General features: G+C 43.9%; 1 protein-coding gene and 1 long non-coding RNA gene across 4 annotated transcripts in view; one reads left to right on the top strand and one right to left on the bottom strand.

Moving 5' to 3' along the window:
* Nucleotides 1-8489, bottom strand: part of LOC111756304 (uncharacterized) — a 31729-nt gene extending 23240 nt beyond the window's left edge. The window contains exon 1 of the long non-coding RNA XR_010040114.1: nucleotides 8355-8489. This is a non-coding gene — a long non-coding RNA (uncharacterized LOC111756304). The remainder of the gene's footprint in view (nucleotides 1-8354) is intronic.
* Chka (choline kinase alpha) overlaps nucleotides 8143-20671 on the top strand; it is a 57100-nt gene continuing 44571 nt past the window's right edge. For 2 of the 3 annotated variants that reach the window (XM_063227640.1, XM_063227642.1), the window contains exon 1: nucleotides 8143-8738. In XM_063227640.1, coding sequence (XP_063083710.1) covers nucleotides 8401-8738 — 338 coding nt within the window. In that variant the 5' untranslated portion in view covers nucleotides 8143-8400. The remainder of the gene's footprint in view (nucleotides 8739-20671) is intronic. The other variant, XM_063227639.1, reaches the window with a different exon arrangement.

The raw sequence follows: 20671 nt of genomic DNA, 5'->3' as shown, positions 1-20671 counted from the left end.
CATGAGAAGCTTTTCACCAAATTTGGAAAGTGAGTTTGGATGGCCTTGTTCAGAACAGGCTATGGGGACACAGAAGTGTACTTGAGATACCCAAAGCATCACCGCCAGTGCTGGGGCTGTCATCACCATCAGAGTCTACTCATAGGGGCGAGGAGGGCATCAGATTTTGATGGTTGGTCTTGTCTCTAAATGGGGATCATCAGATTGTCACAGATGCAAGGCTGGGTTTGAAAGGTGTTCTTCATGCCACAACACTGAAGGTGTTCTACAAACATGATTTAATATATATATATAATTTTTTTCTTACAACCTTAAGCTTACCAAGCAGGCACTTGAACTGCTGAGCTAAATCTCCAGCCCTCTCAAATATGCTTATCTTAAATTAATCCCTCTGAGAATAGCAAAATTATCTCATATTGTTGCAGGCAGCTGAGTTAGTTAAAAATACTATAGGCAGTGAGACAGGGCTAGGTCTTCAATGGAGCCAGTGCTGATACCTGGCAACTTCTGGGGAGACTGACACCTCCTGCTGTGGGCCAGGCCTTAAGACAAAAGATCATACAAATGCACCATATCCTGGGACTGATACCCTAATTAGTTCCCATCCCCCTAGGAAAGTCACAGCTCAATAAGAATGCCCACTTCTTACGTGACTTCTCCATTTGTCCCTAATGTAATCAATTTTACCTGAACTATTGATCTTATTGGACACCTATAGTTCTATCCCACCTTGAACCTATGTTTTACTCTGTAAAAGTCCCTGGAAAAGACAGAGCCCTTGGGGCTGGGGATTTAGCTCAGCAGCATAAGTGCCTGCCTTGCAAGTGCATGGTCATGAGTCTAAAATTCATTCTTCGACTTTTGAGAACAGGAGCTCCTCCCTGACATAGTAGGTCAGGAGTTTCATTCCCCTATATCAAAGTCCCCTATATAGGACTTTGTGTGTGTTGAAAGCACTGATTTTTACAATTTAAGCATTTTAAATATGACCCAGTTTTGGTAATCCTGTCAAAACATTTTACTTTTGAAAGTATCAAGCAGCAGGGCATAGTGGCACATACCTATAATCCCGGCATTCTGGAGGGTGAGCCGGCTTGGGCAAGTCAGCTACTTAAAGATTTCTGGGTCGGGTCCTCGGTGGGGTCCTTTCTTAAAAAGTAAATTAGGGCCAAGGATTTGCTAAGGTCGTGAATTTGATCCCCCGTACCAAAAAAAAAAAAAAAAATCTTGACTTTAGGGGCTGGAGGTTTAGCTTCGTGGCACAACCCGTACCTAGTAAGCACGAGGTCATGAGTTCGATCCCCAGTACCAAAAAAAAAAAAGTAAATTAAATAGAAATTTTAAAAGACTGGGGATGTGGCTTGACGTGCAGTATGAAGGCCCTGGGTTCAATCCTCCCATTCTAGGAGAAAGGAGAGACAGAAAAAACAGAGGGATAGAGAGAGCCAGAGACAGAATACAAAAGGTTCCAGGCCTGCTAGATGTCAGGGAAACCCCAAATCACCAGGATTTCCCTGTGGTCCTGGAGCCCTGTGGCTTAGGCCTTGGCTGTGGGTGCAGAGGCAATGTGGACAGTAGGAGGCTGCCAGATAAGCTGCTGGGGCCCAACCGGCTGCTCGGGAAGGCCATAGCACTGTGGGAGCTAGGGCTGCAATCTTGAGCATGTAGGATTGCAGCCCATTGCCCTCTGAACTATCATGGGTGTTTGAAGGCACTCGAGTGGGGGCCTGGTCCTGGCTAAGCCTGGGCAGGGGAGGGAAGCTCATTCCAGTGTGGGTTCTGCTTCTTTAGCCCTCTAAGGAACATCTGTTTGCCAAGTGTGTACTGCTTCCAGGTCAAAGATATTTCAGGCACTAAAGGCAGAAAGATGAAGGGCAGAAAGATTTCTGGGTAGGGTCCTCGGTGGGGTCCTCAGGATCTGCTGGCTCAGGACAGATGGTTTCACTCCCTGGGGAAACTCCCTTCTGGCTCAGGAGAAGAGCTGCTAATTAGACTTGCCTTGCTGCTGGTTGCCAAACTTCGGAGATGCTGGATACGAGTAAAAGGATGGAAGCCTGCTCCGATCAGCTGCGTTCAGTTTGCCTTCCATTTGGGGCAGATCACAAAGCCCTTTCAAAGAACAAGACTTGCAGCTGGTGGCAGAGCTAGCAGGCCCATGGTGGCAGGACTGGCTGCTTTTGTGTTCTGTAGGCCTCCACCCAGTTGCCCTGGAAACTCCCCGGTCTGGGTCAGCTGGAATGTGAGGCCTGCCAGGGATTTCCTACCTCTTCTCCACCTCTCCTAAGATCCTTCACCAGCTCTCTATCTGTTGTCAGAATTCAGCGTCATTTACAGAGGAGCTTTTGGAACATTTTTCTTTTGTCCCAAAAGAAAAGATTTTGTAATTGGAACACCCACCCACCCCCACCCCAGGACCAGTGCCTGGTGTAGCAAGATCCTAAGCTCTTTCTAATTGTGCACAGATCCTGATGGTCTGGTAGTCAGAGTGCACGCTGCAGGTTGACTTCTTTTCCTACATGACCTTGTCTTCCCAGGCTGTTTCTACAAGTGTGCATTACCCAGTGTGAACACTGGCCACAGAGAGAGACTCTGCCAGGCAACACAACTCGTGACAATATGGGACCATCCTTCATGCTCAGGCATGCTTGGCATACATTTTTCATTCCATCCTCATGGCTACCCTGTGTACTGGGTCTTAGGGTCCCTATTTCACAGATGAAGAAACTGAGGCTCAGGTCAAAGGCATATGTGAGTATGCGCCAAGCAGAGGCTTTAATAATTCATTCATTCCAAAAGATTTTAGTATGTCTACAAACCTTGGGGCCTGTTCTGGGCACTGTGGTAGAGAAAAAGGTAGGCACGGTCCCAACTCTTGTAGAAACTCCAGTCTGGTAGGGAGATGGACAAACAGTAAGTGGGTGAGAAGTAAGGGAGAGGGTGGCAGTGGGCACTTTACCAACCTAGACTGGAGCAGGACATAGGCCGATCTATTTTCACCAGGTCTGTGCTGCCAAGCCCGAGAGCGGGCATGTGGAACATCTTCCAGAAACATGTGGAAAATACTTTCCTTGTTTTTGCCAACTGACCTTAACGTGGTCAAGCTCGACTTCTCTCTGCTATACCAACATGTGGACACTCAGAGTCCTTTATTGATCTAGGTTCCCCAGGTGCTAGTCATTCAGGTGATTTCCAGTTTTTTCCAGTTACAGGTAATGCGACAATGGGCAATTTTATGTGTGGGGCTCTTTGCGTGGCTAACTTCGTAGGGGAGTCTTGAGAAGAAGATTGCTAACTCAAGGTTTTGAGCATATTTATAGCTGTGGGTTTCTCTTTTGGATTGTGTGTGTGTGTGTGACTGGGAATTGAACCCCGGGCCTTTGCACTGAGATACATTCCTAACCCTTTTTTTATCTTTTGCTTTGAGACAGGTTCTTGTTAAGTTGCCCTAGGTGAGCTCCAGTGAGCTTGTGATCTGCCTGCCCTAGACAATTGGGACTGATAGTGAATGCTGCTTCTGTATTTATTATGCTTTATGTCATTAACTCTCACATCTTTTTACCTTGCCGAGAAGTGGGCTGTTTTGGCCACTTTACGGATGAGGAAAACAAAGCTCAAGGAAGCTAAGAAGGGAGCTATGGATGCAGCTCGGTGGTGAACTTGACAAAGTCCTGTGTTCTATCCCCAGCACTAACTTGGAGTGGAAGAATCAGAAGGCTGCCTAAAAGTGGACACCAAGAAGTGGTAGAGGCTGGATTTTTTTTTTTTTTTTTTTTTTTTTTTTTTGTCTTTTTCCTTTTTATCGGTACTGGGGATCGAACTCACGACTGCCTGCTTGCAAGGCAGGCCCTTATGCTGCTGAGCTAAACCCCCAGCCGCTAGAGGCTGGATTTGAACGCAGGCTGCCACACTGTACGTCACTTCTCTCCCCCAGTATGCTACTTTGCAGGTTTTGGAGGTAAGGGTCTATGATTCAGGTGTTTGTAACATGAATAAAGGATCTGAATCACTTGGGCCTTCTTCAAAGCAAAGACCTTTGTATGACACCCAATGGGAGCTGCATCTAACTTTAGAACTCCCAACATGACCACCTCTTAGAAGGCTCTGCCTTGTCTCCAGCTCCTGTTGTTCAGATACTCATGTCTGGCATCAGCTTGTTAGTTCTAACTGGCTGATCCAGGCCGGGGGACCTGACTCAAGGGCACAAGTTCTGGGGCTGGGCATGCCCAAGACAGGGCATTTAGAGTGGAGCTGGGCCAGTCATGCCCCACGGGGAGAGCCAATTGGGAAACCCTGCATGTTTGAGCCACGTGGTAGAAGCTGCTGAGGTGATATAGAATTGAGCTGTGTAAGCAAATTGTCTGGGTCCAGACCCAGGCTCTGTCATTTACTAGTGTGTGGTCTGGGGTGGATTATTAATTCGTGGAGCCTCAGTTTTATGATCTGTTAAATGGAGATAACAGATCTTAACTCCAGAATTGTTGAGAGGTTTCTGCTGAGGTTTCTATCATTACTGATAAAGAAACAAACTTTGGACAGTATCCTATGAACAGTATCTTCCTTCATGTAGGCCCCATATGGCTACCAGCAGGGGGGCCTCTCCATGGCCAGGAGAAACCTTTTAAGAGAGAATGCTTTGGGGAATTAAGGCAAGCCTCTCCCAGACATGTGACATGAGGTATGAGCTACACCCTTAAAATTCTGCCCATGTCTTGTGACATCAGCCTTCTCTAAGCATTCAAACCACTGGTATGAAACAAATCACCTCCTTCGGAGGAATTTGGTATTTTCCTCAAATACCCCAAGACTTCCTCTGAAGATGGGAGAAGAAGAAAAACCTGAGCAGAGGTGTCCCTGTCAGTTTCAGCTCTTTGAAGGCCAGGCAGTGGTCATCTTCTAAAACAGATTAAGTCAGTTCTCTGTATCCAGGAGTTATACATCTGTGGATTCAACCAGTTTAGGATTAAAAATATTCCAGGGCGGGTGTGGTGACACAACCTGTAATTCCAACACTCTGGGAAGCTGAGGTAGGAAGATCCAAAGTTTGAGTCCAGCCTGGACAACTCAGTGACTATGGTGGATTGGAATCTGATAGTTACCTTAAACACCAGCTGAACTGACTCACTGTGGTACTTAGTGTAGACGGCCCATGTGAGGAAGGCTGCCAGCATAAAAAGGAGACCTGGAACGAAGAGCAGTGTTGTTGTTGTCTGGTGCTGTTGGTTCTACTGTTGCCATGGGTTCTCCTGGAGGAGTTTGTTGAGTTTCTTTCCTGATATGAACTTGGCTGTTCCCATTGTTGGAGGAACTAGGGATCTCATTTTATTTTTTTATTTTTATTTATTTATTTATTTTTGTCTTTTTCCTTTTTATCGGTACCAGGGATCAAACTCACAACTGCCTGCTTGCAGGGCAGGTGCTTATGCCGCTGAGCTAAATCTCCAGCCCCAGGATCTCATTTTAGCTGAGGATGGTTGTGGTACTTTTGGGGGAGCACTGGTCCTTATTTTGAGCGTTGGTTCTTGGCTCCAGTGCAGAACCCTTAACCTACTGGCCCAGATCCTTTACCCTGCTGGGATAAACTTTCTAGCTTTCACCACTGACCTTTGGGCCTTCCTAGTGCTGATCCATGCAACAGACTTGCATGAAGTACTGTTGTGGACTCTACATCTCTGGTTGGACTCGTGGAGGGCATTGGCAAGGGCTCTAGGTCTTCAGCTGGACTCACACAGGACATTGCTGTGGGATCCAGGCCTTCGGCTGGGTTCTCTAGATCTTTAGGGTGTAGACAGATTTCCTGCACTTTCTTTGTATTTGACTCTTTGGGTGGCCATTATAAATAATACTATAAATTATTTGTCCTGTATGTAATCATTTTCCTTGAAAATCCTGACTACAACAGTGATTTAGCAAGACACTGTCTCAAAATAAAATAAATAAAAGGCTCATTTCCAAGGCCCTGGTTTCAAAATCTCATACCGAAAAAAAAAAAAAATTGTAACAGTCTGAACACATACAGACTTTCCCTGTTGTCATTATTCTCTGAAGAATACAGTATAATAATTATCTACATAGCATTCCCATTGTATTAGGTTTGACAAGGCATCCAGAGGGCTCTAAAGTCTATGGGAGCATGTGTCAGGTTCTATGCAAACACTGTGCTGTTTTGTAGCTCAGATACTGAGGGACGAGTGGACATTTTCCTTAAATTAGCATGCAGAACTCAAGGTCCTGAGAGGGGCAAGCAAAGCTAGAGCAGCATCACACTGTGTTCCCTATGCCATCTGTGCCCACCCCACCCCCAGAGCCCCACATCCGCTTTTTCTTTCAAGCATTGGTTGGGTCTCAGAAGCTTTTTCAACCCTTTACTGCATCTCACTCCCACAGGGATGCCGTAGATTTTCACAGCCAAACCCATACATGCCGGAAAGACTTCAAATTGTAGAAGTCATCACTTAGTTCTAGTGCTTCTTCCCTTGGCCTGGTTTCTGGCATTCCTCTGCGACTGCCAAACTGGTAAGGGACAAACGGCTTTGACACCTGGGCAGGTCATGCACACTGTTCCCTTCTCCCCAAATCAGGAGCCAGTTTTTTAGGTAAAGTCTTTGGCCCCCTTACTAACTGCCCTCTAACTGGAAACCTGGATTCCTCAGCCTTTCAAACATCCATTCCTACCTCTGGAAGGTTGGGCCTCTTCTCCCTCCTCTTCAACTACACAAGTCTAGTCTCTCAGTTTTGTTGAAAGCTTTTCACTTGCATTCTTTTGCTCAATACAATCATTTTTCTTGGAGCAGGTTCAGACAAGTACGTGTGCCTCCCCCCCCCCCCGAGATTTTTGTTTCAGGCATACTAAAATACCAGCAATGCAACCATTTCCTGTAAGCTGATTGCTGGATTTCCTCAATGCTTGGCAGCCACGGAGACTTCTTGTCCCAGCTCATGTTCCACAACATTAGATTTGTAGCTTTTAGGTTTTTTTTTTTTTTTGTTTTGTTTTTTTTTTTTTTTGAGACAGGGCCTCACTATGCAGTTTAGGCTGGCCTTGAGTTCACTTTGTAGCCCAGGCTAGTCTCGAACTCACAATGATCCTCCTGCCTCAGCCTCCCGAGTGCTGGGATTACAGATGTGAGCCACGACACCTGGTTTAGATTTGTAGCTTTTATATTACCTATAACCTACTTACTTCTAGAAAGGATTAAGGATGTGGGGCCAAAAATGAGAGCGGTATGAGGGAGTGGTCTCTTCTCGAGAGAAGAGACCCTTGGTCTGTTTCTCCACACCCAGGGCAAAGGTGCATTACTCATGGTCACGAGGTGTCTCCTGCAGAGGGGCAGGTGACAGCGTCCAGAAAGCCAGCAGCCCCGTGGCAGGCACCTTTGGCCAACGTTCTGGGCGGCTGCGGTGGCTCTGCTTTTGTGTCTCCTACCCTGAACCTTTGGGCCCCAAGAGCCTCAGCACCACGGACAGGGAAACTGAGGCGGTAGGCGTGCGGAGGGCGGGTCCCAGTGCAGCCAGTGTGTGGGCCCGCTATGCAGCCTCGAACCAGTTACCTTTTTCCTTTTCAGGCCTCGGCTTCTAAACCCTGCATAGGAATGCCTCCCACCCCCAGATGGGCCAGGCGTGGACGTGGAGCTGGCACTGCGAAATGCCATAAAATCACATCCACGGGGCCCCACACCGAGGTGCCTCGCCCCAAGGTTACGCGGAAGGAGAGAAGCAGCTTCCAAATACCAATATCCTGCCTGCCTCTGCCAGTCCTCGGCTTCTCTAGTTCTGGCCTTCCGACGGGTCCAAGGAAAGTTTCTCTCCCAAAGTCCACCCTCCCGGGGCTCTCTGAGGCACAGCAGCCCTGCGCTAGGAGCTCACCGCCAGGCCCAGCGTCACGCAGAGCAGCACTCCGAGCGTCCCCGCCCCTCGCTCCCCTACAGCATCCCCGGCGACCTGGCCGGCGCCCCGCCCCCTGAGCGCCGCCCCCACCCCTGCACATCTCCCCCTCAGGCGGCCCGGACGCCCGGGGCAAGGAGGGGCGGCACTGCAGCCAATGGAAAGACGGCGTGGGGAGGGCGGCGGCGGTTGTGATGCGCAGGGTGGCGGGCCGCGGCCAATCGGCGGCGAGCGCGGGGGCGGGCTATGACGCGCCGAGCTCCTCGTGCGGCACTCTATAGAGCTGGCGCTCTGGGCCGGCAGTCTTAGCCGCTGGTCGCTCGCCACCGTTGTCGCTTCAGTCTCTTGTGCGCGCCCCCAGCCAACCGCCGCCCACTGCGCGCAGCCCCCCGCCGGCTGGCTGCTCAGCGGACCTGCGAGCGACCCCCGCTCAGTCTCCTGAGGCGGGCCCCCGGCCGGACCCTGAACCTTACCCTCTCGCGCTGCGGCCGCCCGCGTCTCTTCGCCCGCCTGTCCGGCATGAAGACCAAGTTCTGCACCGGGGGCGAGGCGGAGCCCTCGCCACTGGGGCTGCTGCTGAGCTGTAGCGGCGGAAGCGCCGCCCCGGCACCCGGCATGGGACAGCAGCGCGACGCCGCCAGCGACCCGGAGCCCAAGCAGCTGGGCGGCAGGCAGCCGCCGCTCGCTCTGCCCCCGCCGCCGTTGCCGCTACCCCTGCCCGCCCTGCCCCCGCCGGCCGCGGCCGACGAGCAGCCAGAGCTCCGGACGCGGCGCAAGGCCTATCTGTGGTGCAAGGAGTTCCTGCCCGGCGCCTGGAGGGGCCTTCGCGAGGACCAGTTCCACATCAGTGTCATCAGGTCGGTGGCCATGCTGCGCGATGCGCGGTCGGGTCAGGTGACGCGACCGAGCCGGGCCAGGCCGGGTGGGGGACCAGGGCCTGCCCATGCCGTGCTTCCCCGGCCCCGGAGGCATCCAGGCCGAACCCCGCAAAGGCGCCCCGCCGCCGCCCAGAGGCAGGCTCTTAGAAACAAGTCGCTTTCACAAGAAAATGGGTCCCTTCTGGGAGAACAATACCCTTCAGTCACAAAGTCTGTACATGTACAGAAGCTCAAGATGTGTCTAGAAAGTCCCTTTTCGAATGAGGAAAGGAGGTTGTGACTTTTTTTTTTTTTAAATCACTTGGTATCTTGTAATCCTTCTAGTCCAAGATTTGGCCCCTTTCTCCTGACACTTCTGAGTTATTTGATAGTAATTGGTAACATTTGCTCATCTCCTCCGAGTGTTAAGATGTCAGATAGCTGTGTTTCTAGCCAAAGTTGGGAGGCGTGGCTCCAAAAGAAAGAGCGAGGTAGAAAGCCCCACTTTTAAGCTTAAAAATATTTCATCTTAAATCATAAAACTGTGTGCCTACGGGCTGGGGATTTAGCTCAGCGGCATAAACGCCTGCCTGGCAAGCATGAGGTCATGAGTTCGATCCTCCGTACCAAAAAAAAAAAAAAAAAAAAAGTGTGTGTCTGTATGTTGAGACAAGAGTTACTGTCCCCTTGACATCTGTGGCCACTCTGCACCTAGGTAACAAACATTTAGCTTTTAGTGAGTCCGATTTGTACCTTAAAAAACCTATGTAGTCTTTTTGTCCCAGTTTTTTTTTTTTTTTTTTTTCCTTTTTCTTTTTGAGACAGGATCTTGCTATGCTTTCAAACTGGCTTTGGGCTCACTTTATAGCCCTGGGTAGTCTTGAATTTGCAATGATCCTCCTGCCTCAACCTCCCCAAGTCCTGGGATTATAGCACCGCCATGCCCCATTTATCCCAGTTGTCTTTTAATTGGTTAACCAGGTTGAGTGCAAAATGTCTAGTAACGGGCTGGCTGGTTTCTAATCTCCAATTCCCATTTTAGTTATTTTGATTTTCTTTTTCCTTTTCCCCTTCCTCCTTCCTTCTCTCCATCTGTCTGTCTGTCTTTTCCTTGTGCCCAAAGTCTTTGCCACAGCTGCAAATGCAACAAAATTACCTCTTTGGACTTCACTCTTTGTTCTTTAGGTCCCCCTGATGTATTTAAAGGAACCCTTGTTTTTTTATTTTTATGTGGTACCTGGGATTGAATGACCTTGTGCTTGCCAGTCAGGCGCTTATGCCACTGAGCTGAATCCCCAGCCCCTTCTGATGTATTTAGGAGCAGAGTTAAAAAGAAGTTGGGAAGGAGCAGACAAAACCAAAGATGTTTAGATCATCCCTGAATTTCCTAATGACACTTGAATGAGACTTGCTCTAAACTTAAATTCTTTTAGACCTGACTGTTCTTTTTTTTTCTGACCTGACCGTTCTTAATGAGAATAGCAGTAGGCACCATTGTAGGCCATGTACATGTCAGTCTGTAAAATGAGAAACCTAGATAAGTGATTTGTCTGCTGTCAACTATTTGTGGACAGAGCCTGAACTTAGTGGTCTCTTGTGCTGCCTCCTGTTCCGCCAATACACTCACCTATAAAAACATTGGGATGCTCCTGAAGACACCCCCTCCCCCAACCTCCTCATTCTTTCCAAAGAGTGGCTGTCATCAGTTAAACCATTCTGTTTTGTTCAACAAGTCACTAAAATAGCATTGAGAAGTTTTTTTTTTGACCCCATGGAGTTAATAATCTTGGAATACAGTTTTACTTTGGGTCAAAGAACCTTTTAAAATAAGGTATACACTGTAAGCCGAATAGGGAGAAAAGATGATTTAAGACATGGGAATATGCGTGGTGCATAACTTTAAAGGTAGCACATATCTGTGATCCCAGCACTGGAGAGACTGAGGCATAATTGCTGAGAGATTGAGGCTGTCCTGGGCTACAAAGTGATTCAAGGCTAGCCTGAACTACATAGCGAAACCCTGTCTCAAAAAACAAAACACAACAACAACAACAACAAAAAAGCTAAGGACTAGGTTATACCTCGGTGGTAGAACACATCTATAGCATGTCCAGGGTTCAATTCTTGCTAGTAAGGGGGAAAAATAAGGCAATTGAGAGTGGGAGGAGGTGCGGCTGGTTGAAATTCAGTGGTACTTAGTGGGCCGATGCAAGTACTGTGGCTCCAGCTATCACATACTTACACTTCCCCATTCTGTTGCTGGAGCTTCAGGTTTTCAGCTGCATCTGTTACCACCTTAATTCAGTCCACGCAGCCTTTCTCAGATTTAAACCTGTTCCTGCCACCTCACAAAGTTTTGCTCCTACTTTTTTCTCTTTTTCTTATGAGCTGCAGCCCATCCTAAGCCCCAGGATCATGTCTGACTCTGCATTCCCTAGATATCCCTCCCGCACTGTGGTAACTGAGGCCTGGTGAAGGTGCCAACTGGCTGCTATTCCTGTTCATATCCTGTAACAGCAGGTGCCTTTGGGGCTTTGAGCTTCATGTACTTCTCCTCTAGCTCATCCTGTAACCTATTGCCAGGTATTTCTCAAATATTATTCATTATGTCTGGGACTTTTTCTAGGGAAGAAAACTCAAACTTGTTTGCAAGGTCTAAACTTGGGCCTATGCCTGGCTGTTGAGGGGTTCTTTGTTACTGTTTTAAAGTCACACCTTCCACTAAACCCGAGGGACTTAACATGGAGCTAGTTCCACTGAACCTTGCATTTTCTGAATGTGCTCTGTGTTTTCAGTTACCAGGCCTTTCCTTGTGCCTACCGTCTGCTTGGCAGCCTTTCCCCTGGTGTCAGCTTTCAAAGTTCTTCCTTCAAGGCCTAACTCAGAACTAAAATTTTTTCTTTTTTTTTCTTTTTTTTTTGGTCATCTTGTGAATTGAACTCAGGGCTTTCTCACAAAACTACATCCCCAGCCTTTTGTTTATTCTTTACTTTTGAGACAGGGTCTCACCTAAGTTGTCTAGTTCAAGCTTTCTGTCTTTCTGTTTCAGCCTCCTGGAGTGTCAGAATTATGGACATGTGCAACTGTGCCTGGCTGAGACGGAATGAATTTTTTTCCTATCTGTATTTTCTCCTTATCACTTTATAGATACAGCAAGCCTTGATGTTTGTGTGTGTGCTTATTCTTGTTATGTTATTTCTTGTTATGTTAAATTTCTAAAGGTATTTAGAACTTTCTTCTAAAGTTCTAAACATAACTTTCTTGTTATGGTACATAACTTTCTTGTTATGTTAAATTTCTAAAGGTATTTTGTGCTCATTTTTGTATCTCCAAACTAGATGACACTCTGGCCCACCCTGGCACTCTATACAAATGGTAATTTGATCTCTTTGCCACGTAACAACAAGGTGCCTGATTAGCAGGCTGCCTGTCCATGCCCAGATAATCACCACACTGATTTCTCTCCCTATGTGTTTGGGTTTGCTTGGGCATGGTGAGGTAGCTATGTTTTGTTTTTTGCAGTGCTGAGCATTGAACCCAGGGCCTCATGCCTTCTAGGCAGAGGTACTGCTACTGAGCTATACCGCTAACCCCTCTGCCTGTCTATCAGATCAAAGGTTTGTTATTACCATTTTCATTGCTGATTGATAAAACAGTCACAAAGCCTGGCATTGGTGGAGCACACCTGTTTCCCAGGACTCTGGAAGCTGATGCAGGACTGAAAGTTTGAGCACAACCTGGGCAATAGCAAGACTATTTTAAAATAAAAATTTTTTTTTGTCTTTTTCCTTTTTATCAGTACCGGGGATCGAACTCACGACTGCCTGCTTGCAAAATGCCGCTGAGCTAAACCTCCAGCCCCCTAAAATAAAAATTTTAAAGCTGGGTGTGGTCATACACTTCTGTAATCCCAGCACTCGGGAGGCAAAGGCAGGCTGATCATGGTGAGTTTGAGACCAGTCTGGGCTACAAAGTGAGGCTAAGGCCAGCCTGAACCACATAGTGAGACCCTGTCTCAAAAGGACAAAGAAAGAAAGTAATTAAGTGCTGGGGGTATAGTAGAGTGTAAAGGCCATGAGTTCAGTCCCTAGAACCATAAAAAACAAACAAAACAAAACAACCCCCCTGTCAGTTGTGAAGTGAAATGTAGTCGATGTAAAATTTCATGAAGTTTATTTTTTTGGTACTGGAAATTGAACTCATGACCTGTGCTTGCCAGGCATTCGCTGTGCCACTGAGCCATATCCCTGGCCCTAATTCATGAAGTTTAATGAAAAAAAGGTTTAAAAAGTTTCACATATCTTTTGCCACATTATATCGCATGGACAAACCTGAACAAAGAAAAAAATCTCCGTAAGTAGGGTGGTACCATAGGCCCTGTAAAAATCAGTTATACAATTGGGGATTTAGCTCAGTGGCGTAAGCGCCTACCTGGCAAGCGCAAGGTTGTGAGTTCAATCCCTGGCACCAAAAAAAAAAAAAAAATCAATTATACTTATCAGAAGATAGCACCTTGAGGAGTCTTGCAAAGTCCTCAGATATTTTTATAGAATTAAACAGTAAATCTGAAACAGGAAGCAAATTGTGTCTTACAGTGCTATCATAAAATTTTGGGGAAAATCATGCCAAAAATTCCCTGCTTTATTTACTTTTCGTTTTAAGTACGTAGTTGAATTTATAGTATGTACTACAATTTTGTCACATATGAACAGAAATAATTTTTAGTTATTTTTCAAGGTGAAGTTGTAAGACTGATTTACTGTGAAAATTTAGTTCCTTAGAAGGTGACTTAGAAGGGTGACTTGTGGGGCTGGGGATTTAGCTCAGTGGCATAAGCACCTGCCTTGCAAGCAGGCGGTCATGAGTTCAATCCCCGGTACTGATAAAAATGAAAAAGACAAAAAAAAAAAAAAAAAAAAAGAAGGGTGACTTGTTTTTCCTTTTTTTTTGGAACCAGGAATTGAACTCGTGCTTGCCAGGCAGGCATTGTGCCCCTGAGCTATATCTCCATCGCCTATCTTTCTTTTTAGTACTAGGGATCACAGGACTTACACAGCTAAGCAATATAGTCTGCTTTTAGTTTTTTTTTCACTTTTTTTGGGTACAGGGGATTGAACTCACATCCTTGCGCTTAGCAGCAAGCACTTGAGTCATTGAGCTAAGTCCCCTGTCCACACTCTGCTTTTTAAGAAAAAATAATTTATTTTATTTACTTTTGTGTATTATATTCTTTTTTTTGTTGACTTTTTCTTTTTTTGTACACAGGATCTCACCATAGTAGTCCAGGTTAGCCTTGATCTTGCTATGTAACTACAAACTTGAACTTGCAGTCCTCCTGCCTCAACCTACCCGAGTGCCAGAATTTCAGGCATGGCCTATCATTTTTCTAGAGTAGTTTTAGGTTCATAGAAAAATTGAGCATAAGTACAGAGTTCCCATATATCCCCTACTCTTCCCAGCATATATAGCCTCCCCTGTTCCCAGCCTCTCAGCAGAGCAATGCACCAGCACTCAGAGGCATTAGTTCATATTATGGTCGTGTCACACACACACACACACACACACACACACACACACCCGCCTTTTTGTTGTTGGGTTTTTTTTTTGGGTACTGGGGATGGAACTCGTGACTGTGCTAGCAAGGCAGGCACTTATGCCGCTGAGCTAAATCCCCAGTTTTTGTTTTTTTCTTCTTCTCCTGCAGTGCTCAGATGAGCCCAGTTTTTACACTGAATTCCATTCTCAGTCCATTTTAAAAATTTTTTGAGACAGGGTCTCAAAAAGTCGATCATTTGCCCAGGCTGTGTTTCACATCATAATCTTAATACCTGCTATGTGGATGTACCAGTTTGTTCATCCAGTCAATCAACCAAAGAATATCTGGGCTGATACTAAGTTTTGGCAGTTACGAATAAAGTAGCTGTAAATATATGTGTAGGCTTTTGTGTGGATATAAGTTTTTAGTTAATTTAGATAAATATCAAGGACTGATTGCTGGTCAGATGGTAAGAATTACGTTTGTTTTATAACAGATTGCCAAATTGTCTGACAAGGTGGTTGTCGCATTTTGTATTCCCAAAGTCAGTGAAAGCTCCTGTAGCTCTAGCATTTGGTGTTAGCATTTTGGGTTCTGGCCATTCTAATTGATGTGTAATGGTATCTTGTTTAATCTGTAATTCTCTGATGATACAGTGTTGGACAACTTTTCAAATCTTTTTTTTTCCCCCTCTTTTATTTTTTATTAGTACATGTTTGCAGTGTATGATGATTACATTCCTCCTGGGGCATTGGTACATGTTCATAATACACCTTAGTTCTTTTTTCATCCCTTTCTCCTCCCTTCTCAGCCCATCCCTATTCCTCTATCTCTTGGTTCTCTTTCCATTTGCAAAAACATTAGCTCCCTATTTCCTATTATCTGTCTTTTATTTTCTTCTTTATTTATATTTTTAGTTTCTTGTATAAGAGAAATTATGTGATACTTAAACTATGTGTCTGATTTATTTCATTTAACATTATAGTTCTGAGATGCATCCATTTTTCTATAGATGACAAGTTTATTATTGTTTATAGCAAAGTAGTACTCCTCGGTATATGAATACTACATTTCCTTTATCCACTCATCTGTTGATGGTCATATAAACCACTTCCAAGATTTTAGCTATTATGAACTGTAGTAATATAAATTATGAGTATACATGTATCACTATATTGTGATGTCTTTAACTCTTTTGGGAAGATACCTAGAAGGGGAATAGCTGGTTGAATGAAATTTCTACTTTTAGTTTTTCAAGGCATTGCCATACTGATTTCCATAGTAGTTATATTAGTTTACATGACTCCCATCAGTGTAGGAAGGTCTTTTCTCCCACAGCCTCATTAGCATTTGATATTGTTTGATTTCTTGATGAGAACCATTTTTTTCTGGAGTGGGATGCAATCTCAGTGGTTTTTTTTTTTTTTTTTTTTCTTTTTCCTTTTTATCGGTACCAGGGATTGAACTCATGACTGCCTGCTTGCAAGGCAGGCGCTTATGCCGCTGAGCTAAATCCCCAGCCCAATCTCAGTGTTTTAATTTGCATTTCTGTAATGGCCAGAGTTGTTGAACATTTTGTTTTGTATGTTTGTCAGTCATTTGTACTTCTGAGAAGTGTATATTCATTTCACTTGCCCATTTTTTAATTGGGTCATTTATTTTTGAGTATGTCTAATTTTTTTGAGTTTTATGTGTATTTCAGATATTAGTCCTCTGAGGTTTAGCTGGTAAACATTTTTTTCCCATTCTGTAGGCTCTCTCCACACTGTTGGTTGCATTTGGGGCTCAGTTCAGAAGGTTCTTGCCTACACATTTGTCTTTTTTTTTTTTTTTTTTTGTCTTTTTCGTTTTTATCGGTACCAGGGTTCGAACTCACAACTGCCTGCTTGCAAGGCAGGCGCTTATTATGCCTGCTGAGCTAAATCCCCAGCCCCTCTACACATTTGTTAAAGAGAGGCTATTTTAGTCAGGCATGGTAGCACACCCTTGTAATACCACTCAGGAGGCTGGGGCAAGAGGATCATTGTGAATTTGAGACGAGCCTGGGCTACAAAGTGAGCTCAAGGCCAGCCTTACTGCATAGTGAGACCCTGTCTCAAAAAAGGCCAAGAGGGAAAAAAAGAGAGGCTGTCTTTCCTCTGGTGTGTTTTTGGCTTTCTTGTTGAAGATGAGATAGTCAGATGTGCGTGGGGTCATTTCTGCAACCTGTTTTTTTCTGTTGATCACCGTGTCTATTTTTGTGCCAGTACTGTTCTGTTTTCATAATTGTAGCTTTGTGTAATATACAGTGGCACCTCAGTTCAGCAACACTTTGTTTCTGAACAATCTGGTTTGCAAACAAATGTGTCTGGCAAAATTTTGTTTTTGTTTGCGAACTCTGCTTCACATAACAACACAATTGCATCCATCTTTCTCATACAAACACAAACATGGCCATTTTTTCCAAAATCATAGAACAAATTCATAAACTAAGGTGCCACTGTAATTTGAAGTCTGGGATTGTGATGCTTCCTGCTTTGTGCTTATTGCCCAGGATTGCTTGTGCTATTCTGGGTCTCTTCTGGTTCACTGTGAATTTTAGCATTGTTTTCTATAGTCCTAGTTTGGTTGGGATTGTGTTAAATATGTATGTCAGTTTTGGAGTCTGACTATTTTAACAATACTGGTTCTGCCTATCTAGGAACAGGGTAAGATATCATTCCATTTTCTGATGACCTCTTTGATCTCCTTTTTCAGAGTGCTGTCCCCACTCCTGGTACCAAAATCAGTATTAGTTAGGATTTTACTAGAGAGAACAGATATAACATGAGATATACAGATGTAAAAGAAACAACAAGATTGACTTGTGATGGTCAGCCTCAGAATCTGATGAGGAAGCGTGTAGAGGGTGTCTATTACTGGAGGCCGAAGGATTTAATCTAAGGTCTGGCGTTTATCTTAGTACCTTGTGTAAGTTTATACCAGCAGAAGGCCGAAGGCTCTATGATGAAAGGCTGGAGAGTCTATATTAGAAGCCAGGAGACAAGGTCTAAACCAAAGGTGAAGACTGGAGCTTTTTCCAATATCATTTTCATTGTAGAGGTGTTTTACTTCCTTCATTAGGTTAGGTTAATTCGTAAGTATTTTTCTTGATGTTACTGAGAATGATATTTTCCTAATTTTTTCTCAGTTAAGTATTGGTATACAGAAACAGTACTGTGTTGATTTTTGTATCCTGCCTTGTTGATAAATTTGGTTACTCTAGGAGTCTTTTGGTGAATTTTTTTTTTTTTTTTTGTACTGGGAATCAAACACATGACTTTGCACTTGCCAGTCAGGCGCTTATGCTGCTGAGCTAAACTGCCAGTCCAAATTTTGGGGGGCTTTTATGTAGAGAATCATGTCATCTGCAAATAATGATACTTTGATCTTTACTTTCCTATATGTATCCCTTTTTATTTCTTTGTCTTGTCCGATTGCTCTGGCTAGTGTTTCAAACACTATAGTGAACAGTAGTGGTGACATTGGACATCCTTGTCTTGTACCTGAGATTAGAGGGAAAGCTTTCAGCTTTTCCCCATTTATATGATATTGGCCATTGGTTTGTCATAAATGACTTTTATCAGATTGACATAAGGTCCTTTTGTATCTATTTTTTGTTGTTGTTGTTGTTTTGTTTTTGGTCTTTTTCCTTTTTATCGGAACCGGGGATTGAATTTACGACTGCCTGCTTGCAAGGCAGGTGCTTATGCCACTGAGCTAAATCCCCAGCCCCATCTGTACCTATTTTCTTAAGGGTTTTTATCATAAGTGGATGTTGGATTTTGTCAAAGACTTTTTCAGCTTCTATTGAGATGATTATGTGATCTTTGTCCTTCTGTTTATGTGATATATTAAATTTATCGATTTGTGTGTATTAACAATTCTTGGGTCCCTGGAATGAACCTTACTTGTCATGATGTGTCATTATCTTTTTTTTTTTTTTTTTTTTGTCTTTTTTTCCTTTTTATCGCTACCAGGGATTGAACTCACGACTGCCTGCTTGCAAGGCAGGCACCTATACCGCTGAGCTAAATCCCCAGCCCGCCATTATCTTTTTGATGATTTGTTGTGTTCATTCTATTTGCTAGTACAGTATATTGTATCTGTATCTTGTTGGAATTTTTGTATCTATATTCATTAAAGAAATTGGCCTGATGTTCTCTGTTTGGTTGGATCTTTACCTGGTTTTAGAATTGGGGTAAGGCTATCTTCCAGGAATTCCTTTGGATTTTGTTAGTTTAAGGAGCAGTGCCAGTTAGATCGACCCTAAAATTCTTGTAGAATTCAGCATTGAATCCATCTGCACCTGCGCTTTTCTTAGTTGGTAGGTTATTACTGTTGCCATTTTATTGCTTGTTGGATAATTTATAATTTTGTAACTCATATGTATCTAGAAATCTATTCATTTCTTAATTCTTCAGTGTATAGGAATACAGATTTTTTTTTTTTTTGTCTTTTTCTTTTTTTATCAATACCAGGATCGAACTCACAACCACACATTTGCAAGGCAGGTGCTTATGCCGCTAAGCTAAATCCCCAGCCCCTTGGAATACAGATTTTTGTAGTTGCTAATAATCTGGATTTTGGTGGTATCCGTTTTGATTTTACCTTTTTCATTTGTAATTGCAGTGATTTAGGTTTTTTTTGGGGTAAGATTAGCTAATGGTTGATCTATTTTGTTGTTTTCTTTAAAAGAAAGAACTATTCAACTATTGATTCTTTGTGTTTTATTTTGGTTGAGACTGGTTTTGTTTTTTTTTTTTTTTTTGTCTTTTTCCTTTTTATCAGTACCAGGGATTGAACTCACGGCTGCCTGCTTGCAAGGCAGGTGTTTATGCTGCTGAGCTAAATCCCCAGCCCCTAAGACTGGGTTTTCCAGTAGAGTTCAGGCTGGCGTTGTACTCACTGTGCAGCCCAGGCCAGCATTAGACTTGCAGTGATCTTCCTGATTGAGCCTCCCAAATGCTAGGATTACAGATGTGTGGCCTCATGCCTGATTCTTATTTTGTGTTTTTATCTTGATTTCATTAATTTCTTCTCTGATCTTTGTAATTTCCTTCCTTGTGATAGCTTTGGATTTGAATTGACCTTGCTTTCTAGGACCTTGAGGTGTGTCGCTAGTTATTTGAACTCTGTTTTTCTAATGTAGGAATTCAGGAATATGAAGTTTCCTCCCAGGACTGCTATTGGTATATTCCATAAGTTCTGTTATTTGTTGTTTGGCATTGTTTGACTCTAGGAACTTATTTTTCCCTTGATTTCTTCTGTGACTCATTGATTATTCTAGAGTGTATTGTTTAATTTCCATGCATTTGCAAAGTTTCTGTGGGGTTTTTGACATCTAGTTTCACTGTGTTGTCATCTGGTGTTATGCATGGGCTAATTTTTAATTCTTTTGCATTTACTTAAGCATGCTTTATTCACTAGGATCTGTGTTGGAGAAAGTTTCATATGCTGCTGAGAAAAATGCGTATTCTATTGTTAAGTGGGACACTGTAGATAACTGGTTTTTTGCTTGTTTTGTTTTGTTTTAGAGATGGGGTCTCAGTTTGTAGTGCAGGCTGGCCTTGAACTCACTATGTATGCCAGGCTGGCCTTGAACTTAAAGTGATGCTTTTGCCTCAGCCTCCTGAGTGCTGAGATTACAGGGGTGTGCCACCATGTTTGGCTGTAGGTATCTATTAAGTACATTTGTTTGAAGTTTTGGTTCAAGTTTGATTCTTCTATGTTGCCTTTTTCTTCTTTTTTCTTTCTTTCTTTCTTTTTTTTTTTTTTTTTTTTTTTTGTCTAGTTGATCTATTTGTGACTATGGGATATTGAGATCCCCACTATAATTGTGTTGATGTTTATCTGATTTTTTTTTATGTCCAGTAGAGCCTGTTCTATGAAATGAAGTGCGCCAGTATTCAGTGCATATATTTATAATTGTTGTCTCTTTCTGTTGAATTGTTGCTTTAACCAGTGTGTCGTGACCTTTTTTGCCTCTTCTGATCAGTTGTGGCTTGAAAGTCCACTTTGTCTGAAAATAGGATAGCTACTCTTGGTTTTTGGGTTTCTATTGTATGTTATATTGGTTTCTATCCTTTGAATTTTAGTATGTGAATTTTTTTTTTTTTTTGCATCAAGATCTCACTGTGCAGTTCACAATGGCCTTGAAATTACTATGTAGCCCTGGCTGGCCTTAAACTTGTGGCAGTCCTCCTGCCTCAGCCTCCCAAGTCCTGGAATGACAAGTGTGTGCCTCCATACCTGACTTAAGTATTTTCAGGATGGCAGTTGTTCTTAACTTCATCTTTGATATCCTTCATTAGAATTTAATAGTTTTGGGCCCAGGGTTTAGCTCAGTGGCACAAATGACTGCTTGGCAAACACAAGG

The sequence above is a fragment of the Cavia porcellus genome, unplaced genomic scaffold (genome assembly GCF_034190915.1).
Source record: "Cavia porcellus strain 051 isolate PalLab524CR breed Dunkin Hartley unplaced genomic scaffold, mCavPor4.1 scaffold_17, whole genome shotgun sequence".
NCBI lineage: Eukaryota > Metazoa > Chordata > Mammalia > Rodentia > Caviidae > Cavia > Cavia porcellus.
This window is presented reverse-complemented; position numbering and strand designations above follow the sequence as displayed.